At 44.1% G+C, this 22690-nt stretch overlaps 2 protein-coding genes across 2 annotated transcripts; one reads left to right on the top strand and one right to left on the bottom strand.

Annotated features, from left to right (window-relative positions):
• Positions 1-657: 657 nt before the first annotated feature.
• On the bottom strand, positions 658-1641 carry LOC146661343 (odorant receptor 131-2-like). The gene has a single exon (XM_085419756.1). It carries the CDS (start codon positions 1639-1641, stop codon positions 658-660), a length of 984 nt encoding a protein of 327 aa, XP_085275882.1.
• Positions 1642-18100: 16459 nt separating this feature from the next.
• On the top strand, positions 18101-19051 carry LOC146661342 (odorant receptor 131-2-like). The gene has a single exon (XM_085419755.1). It carries the CDS (start codon positions 18101-18103, stop codon positions 19049-19051), a length of 951 nt encoding a protein of 316 aa, XP_085275881.1.
• The last annotated feature ends 3639 nt before the right edge of the window (positions 19052-22690 follow it).

Genomic DNA, 22690 nt, shown 5'->3' with positions numbered 1-22690 from the left:
GCTATAATCTATGCCATTTTGGCAGCTGTAAATAAGCAAAGTACAGCTATATATATATCACAAAGTCACAAAAGTCACCTCAAGGCGATTTATGTAATGGGGTGAATACCATACTATATACAAAAAGTCTGTGATCAAACTATTTAAGACGTTTTGTTGATTGAAAATTCACCAAATTATTTAAGACTGATAGCAGAGAACAACTTTACCAACACAAAGCACCTTTAGTTTTCCAAAGTGCTGAATTTATTTGCAGAACTTGGAACTGAAAGAAAACCCTCTAGGACACCTGCAGTAATTCCAAGGCTAAACTGCAGGTTTAGAAGTAGGACAGATGTAGGCCAATTACATCTAATTAAAAATTGCTGCAATTTCTTTGCCTGAGCAGTGCTTGAGATAGAGTGGCTGTACACAGATTACGGGGTTACACAAATGTGACGCTCTTTCCTGTTTTACCAAAGCATGTAATCATTTGAGAGAATTATAAAGAATTATGTTCCTTTAGTAAACTGCAGCAAACAATTCCTCACGTGTGTCATTTGACAACTGTATGGTTTTAAATAAAAATTCAAAAGTCAAGTCAGAAACAGGAGTTATCCAGAATTGCAGTACGGTACTTTGAGGTTTGTATGCTTGTAAGCGTGGTGTATACTCTGACTAACACTCTACTTCGATCGCAGCCTTCAGTCTTGGCTGTATGACTGAGTATTTCAGTCGACAGCAAAGATAATATATGAGCACAGGTCTGATGCTTTGATCTCTGATACCATAAATCAGTGAACTCAGACATCTGGGGAAAAGGAAAATACAAACATAAAAAACATTCTGGATGCGCACAAACACTATCCTTGTTAAAACTCTTGCAAGTGCTGTGAGTAGTGGGTTACAAATGGTTGAAGAAAGACTGAGACCCAGCTGCACCAGATGTAGCAGCAGTGTGTTACAAGCCTTACGGGCTGAAGCTTTATCTGTGGAGGCCGACCTGGCTGCTACTATAACACCGATATAAGAGCATGTGATTGCCACACTTGCTGAAATAAACAGAGCACATGTGAAGGCTTTGTCATAATCATCAGACATAGACCCACCAGACATTGCTATTTCAGAGCAAAAGTCTTTCATCTGCAGACTATCAAGGGCTCCAAAAGGAAACTCTAACAGCAGAAGAACTCGAGTCAAGATATTTAGTGAACCGATGGCCCAGATCACAATGATGGCCACACCTGTGTTGGTGATAGTGATGATGCTAGCATGCCTCAGTGGGTAGCACACAGCAACATATCTCTCCAGAGACATCACCACCAGCGTGACAGGAGAGACCACAGTTGTAAGATTGGCAAGCATGGTGAGAAAACCACATACAGGATATGTTAGTGTTATCCTACAAGCGGCAATAATATACAATAACTGACTCAGTGCCATCTGTACTGTGTCTGCAAACAGAAGGTTATACAGGAGAATGTATCGCGACGTCTCACAGAACAAAGCTTTGCTCCTTAAAGTAAAAAGCATGATTCCATTAATGCAGAGAAATAAACAACATGGCAGTGTAGTCAGAGTGGAAAATAAAACTCTTTCCAAAACCCCTTGATACTGCTGGTTAGCAGTAACATTGGTCAGAGACAGATTTGCAAGTAACATTTCAATAAAGAAATTCAGTTTTTAACATCTTCAGTGGAAATAAAACACAAAAAAGTATTCCAACATTTAAAACAGAAAGATCCACAGAGCTCTTTTCAGGTCATCCTCCTCCTGCAGGAAATTAATAGGTTAGAGGGCTGTGGCTGCTTTCAGCTAAACGGCACTGGACAGCAAGATTTTCTTACCCACACATTGTGTATATACGCTCTGTAGTCACACCTTTTCATGTGACTATCACATGTCTGCATTATTTTTTTCCAGTTTCCTTACAACCCCCCTCCTCGCGCCAGGGACATGATGACGTGAAGATTATAGTATAGTAGTAATATATTAATAGCCTGTTAAGTTGATTCCATATTGTTTAAAGCATTTTCTTCACCCCCACCCGAGATTGGGTACATAGCCAAGTGCGATAGGAGAAGGATCGTTGAGTGCGAGAGGAACTGACCTGAAAAATAGGATCATGGCCAAGCTTGAAACCTGGATCCCCCGTAGCCGGTTACCAAGATTACGTGAAGTACCCTCAGAAGGTCTGCTAGATGATGTTAATGCAGCACTACGGACGATACCTACAACCACGATTACCGACACTAACAAGCTGATATACAATACGGCAGCAGTGATCAGTGAGATGCTTGGCTACAAGTTGAACAGCCACAAGGGGCAGTACCCTCCATGGAGAAGGAGGCTAGAGGGCAAGATCAAAGTAGCACGGAGGGAGGTTAGCCAACTAACGGAGTTGCAGAAAGGTGCGACAAAGAAGGTGCATAAGAAATACAGCAAGCTGTCCATACCTGAGGCCTTGGAAACTGCCAAGCAAAGGCTCACAGCCTTGGCCAGCCGCTTGAGGAGGTACACCAGAGAGATAGAAGGCAGGAGAATAAACCAGCTGTTCTCCACAGAACCAGCAAAGGTGTACTCTCAGTGGCAAGGGAACAATAAGAGAACAGCACCACCCAGGCTGGAGACGGAGCAATACTGGAAGAGCATATGGGAGAAGGACGTAACCCTGAACAGGGTCCCGTAACCATCACAGTGGCAGATATCCAAGAAAGGGTCTCCAGTATGAAGAGTTGGACAGCACCAGGGCCCGACATGGTTCACGCCTACTGGCTGAAGAAGCTGACTGCACTCCACGAGCGTCTGGCAGCACAAATGAACCAGCTGCTAGTTAACGAGAGACACCCGGAATGGCTAACCGAAGGTCGGACGGTCCTGATCCCCAAGGACCCCAAGAAGGGACCGGTCCCCTCCAACTACCGACCAATAACCTGCCTCAGTACTACATGGAAGCTCCTGTCAGGCATCATATCGGTTAAGATGAACAGGCACATGGGTCAATACATGAGTGGGGCACAGAAAGGGATTGGCAAGAATACCAGAGGCGCAAAACACCAGCTACTGGTAGACAGAACAGTCAGCCGAGACTGCAAGACCAGATTGACCAACCTGTGCACTGCCTGGATTGATTACAAGAAGGCCTATGACTCAATGCCCCACAGCTGGATACTGGAATGCCTAGAATTGTACAAGATCAATGGGACCCTAAGAGCCTTCATCAGGAACTCAATGGGGATGTGGCGTACAACACTAGAGGCCAACTCCAAGCCCATAGCACAAGTCACCATCAAGTGCGTGATCTACCAAGGAGATGCTCTGTCCCCACTGCTGTTCTGCATAGGCCTGAACCCCCTCAGTGAGATCATTAACAAGACTGGCTACGGATACCGACTACGGAACGGAGCAGTTGTCAGCCACCTCCTGTACATGGATGACATCAAGCTGTATGCCAAGAGTGAACGAGACATCGATTCACTGATCCACACTACCAGGCTATACAGCAATGACATTGGAATGTCGTTCGGACTGGAGAAGTGTAGTCGGATGGTAACAAAGAGAGGGAAGGTAGTCAGAACTGAGGGGATTGAACTACCAGAAGGCAACATTGCAGACATAGAGGACAGTTACAAGTACCTGGGGATCCCGCAGGCAAATGGGAACCATGAAGAGGCCGCTAGAAAGGCTGCAACCACCAAGTACCTGCAGAGGGTCAGGCAAGTCCAGAGGAGTCAGCTGAATGGTAAGAACAAGATCCGGGCCATCAACATGTACGCCCTGCCCGTGATCAGGTACCCTGCTGGGGTAATAGGCTGGCCAAAGGAGGAGATAGAAGCCACTGACATAAAGACAAGAAAGCTCCTTACCATGCATGGAGGGTTTCACCCCAAGTCCAGCACCCTGAGGCTGTACGCTAAGCGGAAGGAAGGGGGCCGGGGACTGGTGAGTGTCAGCACCACAGTCCAGGATGAGACAACAAACATCCAAGAATACATTGGGAAGATGGCCCCAACTGACCGAGTGCTCAGTGAATACCTCAGGCAGCAGAAACCCAAGAAAGAGGAGGGAGACGAGGAACCATCATGGAAGGACAGGCCCCTGCACGGTATGTACCACCGGCAGATAGAGGAGGTGGCTGATATCCAGAAATCCTACCAGTGGCTGGACAAAGCTGGACTGAAAGACAGCACTGAGGCACTAATCATGGCAGCACAAGAACAAGCTCTGAGCACAAGATCCATAGAGGCTGGGGTCTATCACACCAGGCATGGCAAGCTCACCCCAGCGGGCGGTTTATCCTTCAAGCTCGGGTCCTCTACCAGAGGGCTGGGAGCTTGAGGGTCCTGTGCAGTATCTTAGCTGTTCCCAGGACTGCGCTCTTCTGGACAGAGATCTCTGATGTTATTCCCGGGATCTGCTGGAGCCACTCGCCTAGCTTGGGAGTCACCGCACCTAGTGCTCCGATTACCACGGGGACCACCGTTACCTTCACCCTCCACATCCTCTCGAGCTCTTCTCTGAGCCCTTGGTATTTCTCTTCTCGTGTTCCTTCTTCCTGATGTTGCTGTCATTCGGAACCGCTACATCGATCACTACGGCCGTCTTCTTCTGTTTGTCTACCACCACTATGTCCGGTTGGTTAGCCACCACCATTTTGTCCGTCTGTATCTGGAAGTCCCACAGGATCTTAGCTCGGTCATTCTCCACCACCCTTGGGGGCATCTCCCATTTTGACCTCGGGACTTCCAGGTTATACTCGGCACAGATGTTCCCACAGGAACACAGAAGAGCCACCTCCACAGGACAAGACTCAGCAGTCCATCTGCAACTTAAGGATAAAGGACACTCTTTCGAGGATGCCAATGTTCACATTTTGGACAGAGAGGACAGATGGTTTGAAAGAGGAGTGAAAGAAGCCATCTATGTCCACTGTGAGCGACCATCTTTGAACAGAGGCGGGGCTTATGACACCAAGTCTCTGCCATCTATAATCCAGTTTTGAGATCCCTCCCCAGACGCGTTAATGCCCACTCACATCCTGGACCATCTGACCTCAGGAATTCGCATGATAAGGTGGGGCCAGGTTTCACAATGAGCTCACCTGAAACTCTGGCTGATTGGGACCCACACCCAGTTTCACACCTTGTCTTAGGCGATTAGAGGATCATCAGGGGGTCCCTCTGTCCCTCTGTGGGGGGTCACTCCCACTAGGTTTATATCTGGGACTCTCCACCATTTGACCTTAGAACTGAAGAAGCTTCTCGGATGAGAGGTGAAACGTCTTCAAGCAACTTAAAGAAGTCCAGACGCTTTTCTTTGCAAGCTCCTTAAACTTTATAAGTCTTATCCTCTCCTGTGCTAAAGTTTAGAATGGCTAGCATTAGCTACATGTGGTAGTGCAAAATGAGCATCACATCATCCAGTACAAGTGACTAGCACAAATGCTTTGCTTTGTTAGAATTGTTATTGTAAATGAAATGTTATTTACCTCGAAATGTCTTTTACAAAAGCTTGCAAGTCCACCATGCAACGCACCATATGTGAATTTGCCTGGGTTAGTGAAGTGGGAACTTGAAATCAGAAGTTACAGTGGAAATAAAATACGTTATCTATTCAATTTCTTTAAGTAATTACAACTTGAATTTTATTTTGAGCCCACTGACATTGGGATTTAATTTGAAATTACATATAAAATGAATTTAATGTAATTACCAACATTATTAATTCAACACAACCCCAAAAAAGAAAGTTTGCAACTTAGAATTTTTATGTTGTAGCCATGGATTTAATCAAGTGAAGGTAAAAGGCCTGGTGAATTACTTTTTAGAGTGTATTGAAGCATTTTTGGTTGGCACTGTTCAACAAATAATCAACACATATGCACCAAATCTCTCAGATGTTAGCTGTTACATGTTAATATACTTCAGCATGGAGCTATTTTTATATATCTAATATGAGATATAAGTAGTTGTGCAGTTTACCTGTCAAATAAATCTGAGAATAAGGGTTTTCCTCTTGTTTTTATACGGTTTCAAATTTCAATGTAACTGTTTATGAGTTTTTTCTATTGAGCATACTTAAAAGGCCCAGTAGTAGTCAACTAGTTGGATCACTCAGATTTGACGCACTAGTAAATCAACGCCCATGGGATCCATTAAGGACACTGAAGTGAACTTTTCTCGATTTGCCTTTGACTTCTTGTTAACTTTCCCATAATTTGTCTCTGCTGGGATGCACATCATCTGCTCCCCACGAAGACTGCTAATCAATACCCATGGGATTCATTAATCATGTCAATATTTACTAAAAGCATTAATTAGTTAGGTTCTGAATATTTAATGTAATTAAATGAGTTATCAGGAGACTTTGTTAGATGGGAGCTTTCTCTCTGTGGTACCTCTGAGTGGTTTCAGCCACTGAAAAACAACAATGCCACAACAACAACATTTAGACTTAGCACATTAGGAAAATGGCAGTGGTTAATTAAGAAAACAGGAGCAAAGACACAGTAAAAAAAAGAAAATGCTGATGTTGATGATGAAATCCAAGAGAGGAAAAACTAATGGATACAGACAAAAACTGATTTATATTTTTCTTCTAATATATTTTCTACAGTTAAAAAAATGTAAAGGTACAACCAACTCTTGCGTCTTTGCCATTGTCTATTTATCATTAATACCAAAAAAGTAAAGCCACCCACAGCCAAAAAAGACTAAAAACACAACACTGTCAAGCACTGTGACACACATTGTAACATATGACGTGCAGTTTTCGGTTTGGATCCATGCACATATTAAAACTTACACTTTCCTTTTCGTCACTTTTGTTTTGAATTTTTTCAAGTGACAGGATCATCTGTGGACATGATGATTGGGAGACTTCTGTGTTTTTGGTGGGGGGTGGGGGTGTCTTTGTGTTGTAAGTTAACTCAAGGGTACTATCATTAATTAACAACTTCATTCACACACTTGAGCTGATATGCAACCAGATATCATGACAAAGCATGTAATTGACACGCCTGTCCACCATGTCCATTTCATGCTTTACCTCTACAAAACATGAAAAGTAAACACATGTGGAAGCTACAGTAAGCTGCAATACCAACAGAGGGAGAAACTAATTTTCAAGCCAACATAGAAATAATCACAGGAAAGTGTTTAAACAGACATTATTAACACACACACACACACACACACACACACATACACACATACACACACACACACACACACACATATATACGCACACACATATACATATATATATAAAAGCACCCAGCACGCCCCTGCGGGCGGTTTATCCTTCAAGCTCGGGTCCTCTACCAGAGGCCTGGGAGCTTGAGGGTCCTGCAGTATCTTAGCTGTTCCCAGGACTGCGCTCTTCTGGACAGAGATCTCCGATGTTATTCCCGGGATCTGCTGGAGCCACTCGCCTAGCTTGGGAGTCACCGCACCTAGTGCTCCGATTACCACGGGGACCACCATTACCTTCACCCTCCACATCCTCTCGAGCTCTTCTCTGAGCCCTTGGTATTTCTCTTCTCGTGTTCCTTCTTCCTGATGTTGCTGTCATTCGGAACCGCTACATCGATCACTACGGCCGTCTTCTTCTGTTTGTCTACCACCACTATGTCCGGTTGGTTAGCCACCACCATTTTGTCCGTCTGTATCTGGAAGTCCCACAGGATCTTAGCTCGGTCATTCTCCACCACCCTTGGGGGCATCTCCCATTTTGACCTCGGGACTTCCAGGTTATACTTGGCACAGATGTTCCTGTACACTATGCCGGCCACTTGGTTATGGCGTTCCATGTATGCCTTGCCTGCTAGCATCTTGCACCCTGCTGTTATGTGCTGGATTGTCAATGTCATTGCTGTATAGCCTGGTAGTGTGGATCAGTGAATCGATGTCTCGTTCACTCTTGGCATACAGCTTGATGTCATCCATGTACAGGAGGTGGCTGACAACTGCTCCGTTCCATAGTCGGTATCCGTAGCCAGTCTTGTTAATGATCTCACTGAGGGTGTTCAGGCCTATGCAGAACAGCAGTGGGGACAGAGCATCTCCTTGGTAGATCCCGCACTTGATGGTGACTTGTGCTATGGGCCTCTAGTGTTGTGCGCCACATCCCCATTGAGTTCCTGATGAAGGCTCTTAGGGTCCCATTGATCTTGTACAATTCTAGGCATTCCAGTATCCAGCTGTGGGGCATTGAGTCATAGGCCTTCTTATAATCAATCTAGGCAGTGCAAAGGTTGGTCAGTCTGGTCTTGCAGTCTCGGCTGACTGTTCTGTCTACCAGTAGCTGGTGTTTTGCGCCTCTGGTATTCTTACCAATTCCTTTCTGTGTCCTGCTCATGTACTGACCCATGTGCCTGTTCATCTTAGCCGATATGATGCCTGACAGGAGCTTCCATGTGGTACTAAAGCAGGTTATTGGTCGGTAGTTGGAGGAGACCGGTCCCTTCTTGGGGTCCTTGGAGATCAGGACCGTCCGACCTTCGGTTAGCCATTCCGGGTGTCTCTCGTTAACTAGCAGCTGGTTCATTTGTGCTGCCAGACGCTCGTGGAGTGCAGTCAGCTTCTTTAGCCAGTAGGCGCGAACCATGTCTGGCCCTGGTGCTGTCCAACTCTTCATACTGGAGACCCTTTCTTGGATATCTGCCACTGTGATGGTTACTGGACCCTGTTCAGGGAGGTCGCTGTGGTCTGCCCTCAGATCCACTAGCCACTGAGCATTGCCGTTATGGGTTGCGTCCTTCTCCCATATGCTCTTCCAGTATTGCTCCATCTCCAGCCTTGGTGGTGCTGTTCTCTTATTGTTCCCTTGCCACTGAGAGTACACCTTTGCTGGTTCTGTGGAGAACAGCTGGTTTATTCTCCTGCCTTCTATCTCTCTGGTGTACCTCCTCAAGCGGCTGGCCAAGGATGTGAGTCTTTGCTTGGCAGTTTCCAAGGCCTCAGGTATGGACAGCTTGCTGTATTTCTTATGCACCTTCTTTGTCGCACCTTTCTGCAACTCCGTTAGTTGGCTAACCTCCTTCCATGCTACTTTGATCTTGCCCTCTAGCCTCCTTCTCCATGGAGGGTACTGCCCCTTGTGGCTGTTCAACTTGTAGCCAAGCATCTCACTGATCACTGCTGCCGTATTGTATATCAGCTTGTTATATATATATATGTACATACGTACATACACGTACGTACGTGTATATATATACGTATGTACGTACATACGTGTATGTACGTACATACGTATATATATACACGTACGTACGTGTATATATATACGTATGTACGTACATACACGTATGTATGTACGTACATACGTGTATGTACGTACGTACGTACGTGTATATATGTACGTATGTACGTACATACGTGTACGTACATACGTACGTACGTGTATATACGTACGTACGTACGTACATACACGTATGTACGTACATACGTATATATATACACGTACGTACATATATACACGTACGTACGTACGTGTATATATGTACGTACATATATATATAACAAGCTGATCTACAATACGGCAGCAGTGATCAGTGAGATGCTTGGCTACAAGTTGAACAGCCACAAGGGGCAGTACAGTATATACACATATATACACATATACACACATATACACACATATACACGTACGTATGTACGTACCATAAGACTCATATGTGACGCTCTAGCCAAAGTAATTGTTTGCTAAAATGCATCCACCACAATAGTTTAAGATCTGGGTTAGAGAAATTCTCCTTCAGTGCAATGTGGCTGTGGTGGCACCATCATTGAGCAAAAAAACTAAGCAGTATGACAGTAACCATGTAGTGACTGTCAGCAGTGATGCTCACGTAATCATTCTTGTCTGCTACAGAATTTACAGAAAGTCATACATCATATTATTTTTGCCTGCCTTGCCATGTTCTTTGTTCAGAGTGCTCTTAAAAGGTTTCTGACAATTAAGAATGTCCTTACCTGATTTTAAGGGACATCAAGAAAAATGAACATAATACTTCAGTACTACAGTGTTTGTCTCTTCAATTTCATGTTGATTTTAAAGTCCTATTAAAGACTAATCTGGCTTATAATGAAACATTAAATACCCTTGCTCCATTGTCCATTAAGCACTGGTCACTGAGCTCCATGAATGGGGCTTCACTAGATTCCTAATAGATAGATAGAGAGTGTAATAAGAAATGTTTATAAATAAGTACAGTGCAAGTGTCCATGAATGTTAACAGCACAGTTAACATTCAATCAGGATTTTTACCAATGGCAGCATCTTGCAGAGAAGAGGGAGTCTTGTCTTGTTTCTCTTTGTTCCTGTGTATGTGTGTGTGTGTGTGTGTGTATGTATATACACGTACGTACGTGTATACACGTGTATACATATAATATATGTATACACGTGTATACACGTACGTACGTGTATATTATACACGTACGTACGTGTATATGTACGTACACATACACACACACACTAGAGCGTCACATATGAGTCTTATGGTATCATAGTCACAATGTGTATTCATATTAATTTTAGGCACTTTAACTGCTGTGTCGCTTGAACTTGTGCAGTATTTAACTTTAAGGTGTTTTAAAGAAAACTACACTATACATCAGCGGTCTCCAACCTTTTTTGCGCCACGCACCGGTTTATGCCCGACAATATTTTCACAGACCGGCCTTTAAGGTGTCGCGGATAAATACAACAAAATAAAACTAGTACCGGTACCGAAAAAAAGAAAATTTATTCATAACACACGTGAAAAGACCCAGGAAAACCGAGTAAACGATAAAAACGATAACAAAATAACGCTGAAAACCGATAAAAACCCTGAAAACTATACATTTCACACCTGAGCCTCAACTCTCGCGCCCCGGTACCAAACGACTCGCGGACCGGTACCGGTCTGAGGCCCGAGGGTTGGGGACCGCTGCTATACATTACTTAATAATAAAATATACTGTAAGTATCCAAGCTTTTCATTTTTTTGCAAACTGTATTATAAATTAAGATCTTTAACATTTATTTATTTACTTCAAATTATTTATTATTGTTAACAAGTTCAGATCTTTAAGATGTAGGGAAAGTCTTCAGGAAAAGCAGTGAAGACTAAAGTTTTCTCCATTCGTACTTGTTTGTGCTTGTTAAGTGTGCCTATGCCAAGAGGCACACTTATTACTATTCCTCGGATTTATTATTCTTATTATTATTCTTCATCTTCCGCCTAAATTTCGGCGCTTAACTTGTATGTAACTTGCGTGTAACTTGCCCCAAAGCCGCGCTACCCAGCTAGCGCCGCATGGCAGCTAGCTGGGTAGCCTGTGTATGATCACATACACACTTGTCTGACGCCCAGGCCGGGCTGGCTGACACCCAGGCCGGCTCACGCTCTCGTTTCACCCCCTAGTCTTTCGTGATGACTCTTGGTTGGGTGCTGGATTTATTTTTCATTTATATGGGCTGGTGATTCATTTATTCATTTTAGTAACGGTAAAAACAGTGAAAGGTGGTGGATTGTCCAGATGCTGTTCGATGTGGAAAAAGTAACTCAGTTGTTAGGTGGTGGCTACGGCGGAGCTACAACAGAGGGCAGCTAGCCACCGGTGTATGACAGAAAGGAGATGGGGAAAAAGAGAGATGCGAGGCAGCCGCCAAGCGACTGGGCCTGGCTTACACCGAGAGCGGTTCTCTGTCTCGTTTCACCCCCCCTCCCTCTCTCTCACGCCGTTCTTTTTAAGTATGGTTGTGTTCTCATTGTTGTTGATTTTAACATACTCACTTGCTGTAAGGATGACCCATTTGCTAAAGACTTCCTTGCCTTAACGGACTCTTTTAACCTGGCTCAGTGGGTTAATGACCCAACCCATGTTAAAGGACATACTTTGGACTTGGTTTTCTCATGTGGTCTGGACATTTGTATCAAGGATATAAGTGCTGCTGGGATCTCGGATCATTGCCCAGTTATTTTTGATACTGGCTTATGCACTAATGAACTACATCCTGTGGCTCCCTTTCGCCCGCTACGTGTAATTAATGTTGAAGCGATGTCAAACTTCTCTATGTCTTTCTTGGATTCTGCATCTGTCACTCCCGACTGTTGTTCTTTGCGCTCGGTTGATGACTGTGCTAATACCTTGTTATCGTTATTTTCTTCTATCCTTGATACTGTTGCCCCCATTAAGATGAAGCGCCCCAGAACCTACTCTTGGTGTTGGCTTAACGACACTACGCGCGCTCTACGTCGCGTGTGTTGGCGTGCTGAGAGAAGGTGGGAAAAAGATAAGCTTCAGGTTTCTCACGACATGCTTCAGCCTTTTTTTTTTCTTTTTTTTTTTCCTTTTCTTTTTTCTTTCTTCTTTTCTTTTTAATAAGCCTAGGCTGCATGAGGCTTCCCAGGATCGTTTCTTCTTCACTCATGTATTTACACACCCCTCTGCATTTAATCATTAGTTATTATTCATCTCTGGCTCTCTTCCACTCTGTGTTTTTTGTCCGCCCTTCTTTAAACCCTTCTTTTTTTTTTCTTTTTTTTTTATAATTATGAATTTATTTTATTTTCAGTTGCAAACGGGACAGACATAACTGTGGGATAGGACAGGGGGAAAGAATGAAAGAAAACCAAAGGGGAGAAGAGACGGTGAGAAGGGGGGGAAGAGAGAAAAAACAAAAAACAAAAAAAAACTCCTGGGTCACCTGTATGGAGAAAAAAAAAACAGAGGAGACAGCAAACAACAAAGAGCAACATAATAATAGAAAAAAAAAAGCACCATCACAATAAACTAGCTAGCCATAGATATCAATAGTTACTAAATAATAAACGATATTGTGCAACACTCAAGATAGACAGTGCACAGTGTGCTTTGAGGCAGCAGCCAAGAAAGCTGTAGTCCGCGTCTGTGAATATGTGTACACCTGTGTGCATACCTGTGTGGATCAGCATGCTTGCATTCCAAAGGTTTCTCCATGTAAAGATCTGCTAGGGAGTGTGGGGAGCCACAGCCCCGTCCTTTATGGTATCAAGCAGGTATGGAGGAGATCAAAACTCCAGACATCCAGAGGCCCCCAGAACACAAGAGACCAAGGAAGACCAACAGAGGGGCAGCCGCGCCACTGTCCCAGAAAGAGCTGAGGAGAGTCCCAGATGAGGGCTCATTCAGCAGCCGCGGAGCAGAAGCCAGGGGGAGTTGCAGTGACGCGCCCGCGAGCTCCGCCGGCAGCCAGCTGTGCCTGAGTGACCGAGCCCCAGGCCGAGAGGCCGGGGGCACCCCACCTCCGAAATGGCCCGAGCGAGCCCCAATAAGCGGCTGCGAAGGAGTGAGCCGGTGTGTACCTGGACGCCCATCCCCGGACACAAAGAACCACCAACGCACCGATGTCTGAGGGGGTCCGCCACTGGCAGGGGAAGTGGTGGTAGGGGGAGATAGGCCTCCAAACCTTGGAGGGCCTGAGATGTCCCCAGAGAGGTGGCGCCTGACACCCAACCTGACATATAGACACAGACATACAGGCACACACAGATACAAACATCCATTCCCACCCTCATGCTCTCATATGCACTTACTCCACACTCAACCAACGTGGAGACAGACATAAAGAGACGTTGTACACACGATCACACTCCCCAAGCGTACTCTACAAACCGGGTCTAGGTGCCCCTGCCCCTGGAGGGGGGAACTGCACCCAGACCCAGGTGGTGTTTCCCTTTTCCCTGCGGTGGGGGGAGGCAGACCGCCCCGACTCCGCAGCAGCAGGAAGGCTCCACACTCCAGACCGCAGTCGGACGGCCAACTCCTCCTCCTAGTCCTAGCCCCCCTGCTCCAGCAGGTCGCAGAGAACGGGGGTGAGAGAAGACTCCGAACCTCCCTCCACCCGCTCATTGTAATGTTGATGCATGTGTGTTCTAAGGTGCATTTAAAACCCAGGAGGGCATGGAGCTACCTGCCAGAGAGCAGCAGGTAAGCGCATGGTCCCTCCTGCTAGCCCTCAATGTCTACGTGTATTTAAAATTGAGAGGTGGGCAACGATGCCAGGGGTGGGGTGTACACCCTGATGGTACTTTGGACTCCGTGTATCGTGCCCACCCCCAAGATCCTATATGTATGTGTAATGAGAGTGTGAGTAATGTGAATGTCTAAGTTGTGGGATAAAATTGAGGCAGAGGCAGCCAGAAGGGGACAGAGGGGGGGTAGCCTCCTCTGCACCCTGGTGACATACCCCTACTCCAAGGCGGGAAGAGGGAGGCAGCTGGAGATGGGGAGGGAAGGAAGGGATTTAAGGGGGATTTAAGAGTAAGAAAATGTGCCGCACTTGGTGGTGTTTGTAATTCAACTTGACTGAGGTTAAATTTCTTTTTTATTATGGATTTAATTTGTTGATATTCTAAAAACCTTTTCTTGTTGATCCCATATTGTGCAACTAGTATGTCAAATGGGATAAATTCTGTTCCCTCCAATATATGTTCTAAGTGTTTAATTCAGCCTCTTAAAATTCCAAAGTTTTTTTGTTTTTTTTTTCTGCTCTTGCTCTTGACGAAGGCGGTCGCACTTTTCTCCTCTCCTCCTCTCCCTTAGCGCTTAGCCTCTTATGTCCTTGTCTAGTCTCGTGTTTTTTGTATTGCTTTTCCCTGGAACACTCTCTCACAGTCTGTTTCTCTCTCTCTCCTTCTCTTTATTCACAAACAAGTGATGTATTCTCTCCACCTGTATAAGCGACACCACAGCGTACACCCCTAGTTATACACACACATCTATGGGCGCACTAAGGTTTGTTACATGGAATATAAATGGAGCTGGCTCCAGAGAAAAGAGGTTAAAAATATTTAACCAACTCAAATAACTACAGGCAGATGTTGTCCTTTTACAAGAGACCCACAGACCTCTTAGAGGTTCGAATGAACTTAAAACACCTGAGTTTCCTAATGTGTTCTCAGCTTGTTATAATTCTAGACAAAGGGGAGTAGCAATTTTAATACATAAAAATATTAATTTCACAGTACTCGATAAAGTTATAGATCCAGAGGGCAGATTCTTAATCATTAAACTATCTATACTTGATAAAAAGCTATGTATTGCAAGTGTATATGGTCCAGATGTTGATGATCCCTCATTCTTTCACGGTTTTTTCAGTGCACTCTCTGAACACTTAGATGGCACACTCATTCTTGGCGGCGACCTCAACCTTGGACTAAATGAAGACATGGATAGGCTCAATACAGCGGGAACTCAGCGCAATTGGCAGTCCACAAATATAATCAAACAGTATATGAGCGACTTTGGCCTTTGCAATGCATGGCGCTCCCTTCACCCCACCAGTAAGGAATATACTTTTTTCTCACATGTTCATCACTTCTACTCTCGTCTGAATTATTTTCTGGTCAGCAGCTCACTGCTGAACGACATTTCAGACACTGAGATTCACCCTATAGCTGTCAGCGATCATGGTCCTATATCTTTAACACTAATGCACAAGAATAATACTACGCCAAGAAAAAACTGGAGATTTCATATATCACTACTTAAAGATGAAGACTTTATTAAATATTTTAAAAAAGAGTGGACTTCATATTTGGACTATAATGACACTCCCGAAACATCAGCTTCTGTTCTATGGGAAGCAGGGAAAGCTGTGATGAGAGGTAAAATAATTTCTTTCTCATCACATAAAAAGAAAGAAGAAAACAAAAATATTCAGGAATTAGAAAAAACATCGAATCACTAGAAGAAGCCTACGCGTCCCACCAAGATCAGGAAACATTCCCAAAACATTCCCCAAACTGTACCGATACTTTGTCGACACTGTTTTGCTGTTTTGCTCCATACTGACACCTGCTGGACCTTAAATATCATTGCAGGCAACTTACTTGAGACTCACAACAGACACGGATTCAATGACCTGGTCATACTTGTACACTGTAAGGTATTGTACTTTCTATGGAATCATTTTATATCTTTTATATCTGCAAATATTGTGAATGACATTAAGTGAAATGTATTGTGAATATAATATTACCCATTTAAATGTAATTGATTTAGAGTTTATAAATTTCTATTCAGAAAAATAAGTTTATTCAATGTTTTTGCATTAGGTCTACTGCGTTTTTTTTTTTGACACCATTTCCCCAGCTTTGGAGAACTCAGAGGCACAGATGAAGCTGGGGAACACAAAAGCTGTAAAGCCAGGTGGAAAAGGTTTGGATAAGATGTCTTCCTATTCCCCCAGTACGTGAAAGGATCCTCTGGTCTTGGAATGTTTCTCTCCACAATACTAAGGGGTTGACAGTCCTTTATTATAAAATTCAGGACTGCCAGAAGCTTGATACATGCGTTGGTGTGTCAGTGTTGGACCCATCACTAGTATACACCTAGCGTTTTGCTTGAGCCAGTTAACACTGAGCCAGTTAGTATTTCCCTGCTGGCAGATACTGTGCTTTCCTCCTAAGGACAGTTTTGTTTCCATGTCAAACGGGAATATTCAGAAACATTGCATTTCCGAGCTAGACAGCGTGAGTCAGGATATTGTCGCTGAACCCAGTGTTTTCTGTGACCTAAATGTTTCTGAGCACTATACAGATGTCTATGATTTTGGTGTGTGTGAAGCTGACCAACAAGCTAGCGAAATTATCACTTCTGATTTTCGAAGTGACTTTCATGTTTTTACATCTGTGGACTATGTAGCTCCTGGGTCCAAGCCTGCTAGCATCCTGTTCCCATGAACTATTTAATTTCCCAGTCAGATCCTATTAACGTTGTTCAGCTCACACCACTGGAGAGTATTGTTGATGTTGCTGTACCTGTGGATGGTGCAGCCCCCCAGCCAGTATATGCTGAGGCTGCCTGTGTTAAGACTCCAGCTTCCATAACCATGCATGGGTTGAAGAGTACAAGCCCAGAGTCTGTCTGTTCAGAAACTGTTTCTGTTTTTCCTCGTGGACTCTTTCAAACTGTGCATTTGATGCCTGCTAAAGTTAGGAGCAACAAGGTTTTGTCTGCTATACATAAACTGGCAAAAGAATTTGGTTTGAGCACTGCAGAGCTGGTTGCACAGGTTAACTTTTCTGTCCCCCAGTCATGTCAGTTTAACTCTGTGTTCCATGCTTTTCAGCCAGTTGTCCTAGACCCTGTGTGTACTACGTCTCTGGCTGCTTCACACCCTGTATATGGGGGTTCAGGAGAACCACTCCAGCTGTTCCTCGTCTCTGCTGGAGGGTCCGAGGCGCCTCCGTCTGGTCCTGCCTCGTCTGGTCCTGCCTCGTCTGTGAGTCGCCGCCGTCTTCTGCGCAGCCACTTTTCATGTAGCTTAAGCATATTCAATAATCAAGCCTGCTCATGCTCTCCAAAGTTTACACAACACAGCTCATCAATACTAGCTCCAATAAACTTACAAACAGAATTTTATAGAAAAACATGACTGTTAAATATGACTGCCTCCACTTAATCTTCCTAAACAATGTGGCCTCCCAAACACAATACACAGCAAACATCAAATCACCACAAACAACCAAACTTATCAGCAATTAACTCCAAAATTTTAGGAACTGGGGTTTTGAAAAGTGGTAGTCAGGTAATTCAGAACCACCCTAACAAAAATTTAAAGCCGTATGCATTATTACCTTACACTACATGTGAGAAGAAGGATTACATCAGCGCTTAATGAGCTGGTAAATTTGCTGACGTGTTGCATCTTGTGAAGAGGCTTCAAGGACAAACATTATAAATTGTAAGTGAATTCAAGAAAACACTGCAGAACAGCTCTGCCCACATCACAACAAATACTAACAATAGGATGCTAACACTGCACAGATTTACTGTACTTGCATTCTGCAGTCATTTTCTCTTACATTGGTGTGATTGTAACTGCCAGGTCAGCCTCCACAGACAAAGCCTTGGCCTTTAAAGCTCGTAACACACTGCTCTTGAATCTGATGCAGCTGTTCCTCAGCCTCTCCTCAACTATTTACTACCCATTACTCGTGCCTCTTTTAATGATTGTTACAAGGATAGTACTTGTTTACTGTACTTGCATTTTGTTTTGTGTTTCTTGTAAATATTGGGCATTATACTTTTGTATTTCAGTGATTTTAACAGCTTAATATTTCAGGTCTTACATTTTCTCTTCAATGACAAGCACATCACAGACTCTCACTAACATCACAGTCCAGTCTCCAGGGTTAGCAGAACGAGTCATGATTTCTACTCTGACAACACTTCCGACCTGTGTGTTTCTTTTCATCAATGGCATCATGTTGTTCACTCTGAGGAGTAAACCTGTGTTTCGTGAGACCTGCCGTTATATTCTTCTGTATAACCTGCTTTTTGCGGACACTGTGCAGCTGGCACAGAGTCAGATTCATTTTCTTCTTGCAGTTCTTAGAATAACAGTGTCATATCCTGTATGTACTTTTCTTGTCAACTTCACTCATCTCACATCTGTGATATCTCCTCTCACGCTGGTTGTGACGCCTCTTGAGAGATATGTTGCTGTGTGCTACCCACTGAGACATGCAACCATCATCACCATCAGAAACACAGGGGCAGCTATCACTGTGATTTGGGCCATCAGTTTTTTAAACATTATTATTCGCACTCTGTTGTTTTTATCACTATTTGAAGAGTTGGGTGATTTAGAGGTGAAAGGCTTTTGTGGTGACATCGCTATTCTGCTCGGGACAAAGTCTGATCGTTTTGACAAAGCTTTCACTTGTATTGTGGTTGTGGCTGCTGGTGTGGCAGTCATTTTCTCTTACATTGGTGTGATTGTAGCAGCCAGGTCAGCCTCCACAGACAAAGCCTTGGCCTTTAAAGCTCGTAACACACTGCTCTTGAATCTGATGCAGCTGTTCCTCAGCCTCTCCTCAACTATTTACTACCCATTACTCGTGCCTCTTTTAATGATTGTTACAAGGATAGTACTTGTTCGCATTCAGAATGTTTTTTATCTTCTCTTTATTATCGTACCCAGGTGTCTGACTTCTCTCATTTATGGACTAAGAGATCAGACTATCAGACCTGTCCTCATATATCATCTGTGCTGTCGATTGAAATGCCCAGTGGCAGAAGACAAGGGATGACATGTTTAGTTTGCATGGAGGCCTTTGTTGGTCTGCATATTTTAGTCTCGTGATTTAAAGCAACAGTTTTCATTTTTTCAAACAACAAATGAACGATAGGTATTATTGTTCAACGAAGCATAGATAGCTGTAGCCATTTTTTACCACATTTTCCAAGTCTGCTTGAGGCGCTTACCGAATCAGAATACTTTATTGATCCCTAGGGGAAATTCTTTATCATTACAGTGCTCCATTATAAACAAACAGTAAAAAGACAGTAAAAAAAGACTAGAGATGGCACGATACCACTTTTTTATGTCCGATACCGATATCATAAATTTGGATATCTGCTGATACCGATATGAATCCGATATAGTGTTTTTTAATCAACAAAACTGTTTTTTTAAATATCTTGCTGCATTTTGTATAAGTTCATATTCAAGTTTAAAACAACAACTACACTAAAGCTATTCTGTTATACCTGTATACAAAAAAAATATTTCATAGTTCAGCAATACTGATCAATCTAATAAACTTAAACCTACACCATCCTCCCTATTCTGGTATTTTAAAGAGTACTTAGCATAAATATTAAGCAACCTAACTAATAGGGTTCCAACTCCCAGCAACAACAAAAATAAATAAATAAAAAATAGGGAACCACCCCTCACGCTCCACCTCATGATGCTTAATCGACGTAATCAACCTTAATTTGATGCAGTGTGAAAAAAAATGCACAGAAATCAATTATTTTTCAAGAAATATTAAATAGATTCAACATCTTTCTTCAACAAAATTGCAGACTGCACAGATGGTACCTTCCCAAAGGAAAAAGTGCTATAGCTTACTAGGGTATATATATTAGACTTAATAGTTACTATATAAGATAAGATAAGATAAGATAGAACTTTATTAATCCCTCGGGTGGGTTCCTCTGGGAAATTCGACTTCCAAAAAGCACAGCAACGACCGAAGTTACAGTTACAGAATTGTTATATATATATATATATATATATATATATATATATATATATATATATATATATATACACACACACACACACACACATATATAAATACAGAGACAATATAAATAAAATATACGAAGGGGATAAATAGAATAAATAGGAATAAAAAATAAAAATACAAGTGAATTGCACATTTCAAGTATTGAGTCTATTGCACTGTTGACTATTTACAAAAAGTATTGCACAAGGTATTGTACAGTGAGGTGAAGAGGCACTACAGCTTAGTTGTTCCCCCCTCCTTTGTCCCCCTGTCTCCCCTCCCTCTCCCCTCCAGGGAGGAGTTAAACAGTCTGATGGCGTGTGGGACAAAGGAGTTTTTAAGTCTGTTAGTTCTTGTCTTGGGGAGAAGCAACCTGTCACTGAACAGACTCTTCTGGTTGTTTATGGCCGTGTGCAGAGGATGCCCAGCATTGTTCATAATGTCCATCAGTTTCTTTAATGTCCTTTTCTCTGCCACTGTCACCAGAGTGTCCAGCTTCATGCCGACCACAGAGCCAGCCTTCCTGATCAGTTTCTCCAGCCTGGATGAGTCCCTCTTTGCTGTGCTGCTCCCCCAGCACACCACAGCATAGAAAAGTACTCCAGCAACCACCGACTGGTAAAACATCCTCAGGAGCTTCCTGCAGATGTTAAAAGACCTCAGCCTCCTGAGGAAGTACAGTCGGCTTTGGGCTTTTTTATACAGGTGCTCTGTGTTGCATGACCAGTCCAGTTTATTGTCCACCCACAGCCCGAGGTACTTGTACTTGTTGACCACCTCCACCTCCTCCCCCTCTATCTGAACCGGCAGTGGACCTTCTCTGGACCTCCCGAAGTCCACAACCAGTTCCTTAGTCTTTGAGGTGTTGAGTTGCAGGTGGTTTGTGTGACTCCATGCGACAAAGTTCCTCACCAGACTTCTGTACTCCTCTTCCTGATCATCCCAGATACACCCCATGATGGCCGTGTCATCTGCAAACTTCTGAATGTGGCATAATTCAGAGTTGTAGCAGAAGTCAGAGGTGTACAGGGTGAAGAGAAGAGGGGACAGCACAGTTCCCTGTGGTGCTCCTGTGCTGCTGACCACAGTGTCAGACGTGATGTCCTTCAGCCTGACGTACTGTGGTCTGTCGGTGAGGTAGTCGGAGATCCAAGCCACCAGGCAGGGGTCCACCTCCATCCTGTTCAGTTTTTCCTGAAGCATACAGGGCCGGATGGTATTAAAGGCACTGGAAAAGTCAAGAAACAGTATCCTGACCGTGCCTTTTCCCCCATCCAGGTGTGAGTGGGCTCTGTGTAGGAGGTACAGGATGGCATCCTCCACTCCGACACCCGCCTTGTATGCAAACTGTAGTGGGTCCTGGGCATGTTGTACCTGTGGTCGGAGGAGGTTGAGGAAGAGCTGCTCTAGAGTCTTCATAAGATGTGACGTCAGTGCCACCGGTCGGAAGTCATTCAGCTCATTGGGCCGGTTCTTTTTGGGGACCGGGACGATGCAGGATGTCTTCCATAGGGCGGGCACTCTCCCCAGTCGCAGACTGAGGTTGAAGACTCGTTGTAGCGGCTCCCCAAGTTCAGCAGCACACGCCTTTAGCATCCTAGGACACACCTTGTCTGGGCCTGCTGCCTTTCTGGGGCGAAGCTTCCTCAGTTGCCTCCTGACCTGATCCACTGTGACACTGGGAGATGTTTGGGAGGAGGGGAGGGGGGGAGATGTCTTGCTGCTGAGAGAGGGATTGGAGGAGGGGGGTGTCATGGTGTCAGGAAGGGGGGGAAGCGAGGGAGGCAGGAGAGTGGGGAGAGGACTCTGTAGTGAAGGTGAGGGTGAGGGTGGGGGGGTTGTGGGCTGGTCAAACCTGTTGAAGAAGTTGTTGAGTTCGTTTGTCTTCTCCACAGTCCCCCCCACTGTGCTTTTCTTGGTGTTGTGGCCTGTGATGGTTTTCACACCATTCCAGACCTCCCTCATATCGTTCCTCTCCAACTTCTGCTCCACCTTCCTCCTGTAGGTGTCCTTTGCTTCCCTCAGGCAGCGTTTCACCTCCCGCTGTGCTGCTTTCATCTCCTCCTTCACTTTGCTCCTGAAAGCCTTCTTCTTCATGTTGAGGACAGCTTTGACTTCCTGTGTTACCCACGGTTTGTTATTAGGATAACACCGTACCGTCTTAGCAGGGGCGACTGTGTCCACACAAAAGTTGAGGTAGTCTGTAAGACAGTGTGTATACAGTAATTGACTTCTATTCATTTTACATCAAATTAAAACTTTGGGTGTCAGATAATTATTTATTAAAAGCTCGACATTTTAAATGAGAATAAGAAAGAAAAGTATGTCTTTGTGCCCCCTTTTCCCTGTTCATGCCCTATCGGCCCCCCTGGCTAAACTTTGCTAGCTCCGCCCCTGCACAGTTACCAGCGTCAGCTACGTAGAAAAAGATCCTGGTGTAGAAAGTAATATTAAATACATTCTAACAACAGCTGATCAAGCTTAAACGTGCTGCTGTTGTTCAGCCGCTGGTTTCCTCTTTCTGGTGCAAAGTGGGCCAAAAACAAACTAGAGACACGGACTCGCGACAGAAAAGCCGATCAGCTGATCATTAAGCAGTTTCATGATTGAAGTAGCAGCCGGAGAGGAGAGGCAGTCGCTTGTTAAGCTTAA

The sequence above is a fragment of the Rhamphochromis longiceps genome, linkage group LG10 (assembly GCF_057381845.1).
Source record: "Rhamphochromis longiceps isolate RC_006_pf linkage group LG10, R_longiceps_female_GT1.1, whole genome shotgun sequence".
Lineage (NCBI taxonomy): Eukaryota > Metazoa > Chordata > Actinopteri > Cichliformes > Cichlidae > Rhamphochromis > Rhamphochromis longiceps.
Note: the sequence above shows the minus strand (reverse complement) of the source record. Positions and strands in the feature narration are given on the sequence as shown.

Bases quoted from the DNA above. Each gene is read 5' to 3' on its own strand.
- LOC146661343 (XM_085419756.1), bottom strand. From the start codon at position 1,641: ATGTTACTTGCAAATCTGTCTCTGACCAATGTTACTGCTAACCAGCAG.
- LOC146661342 (XM_085419755.1), top strand. From the start codon at position 18,101: ATGACAAGCACATCACAGACTCTCACTAACATCACAGTCCAGTCTCCA.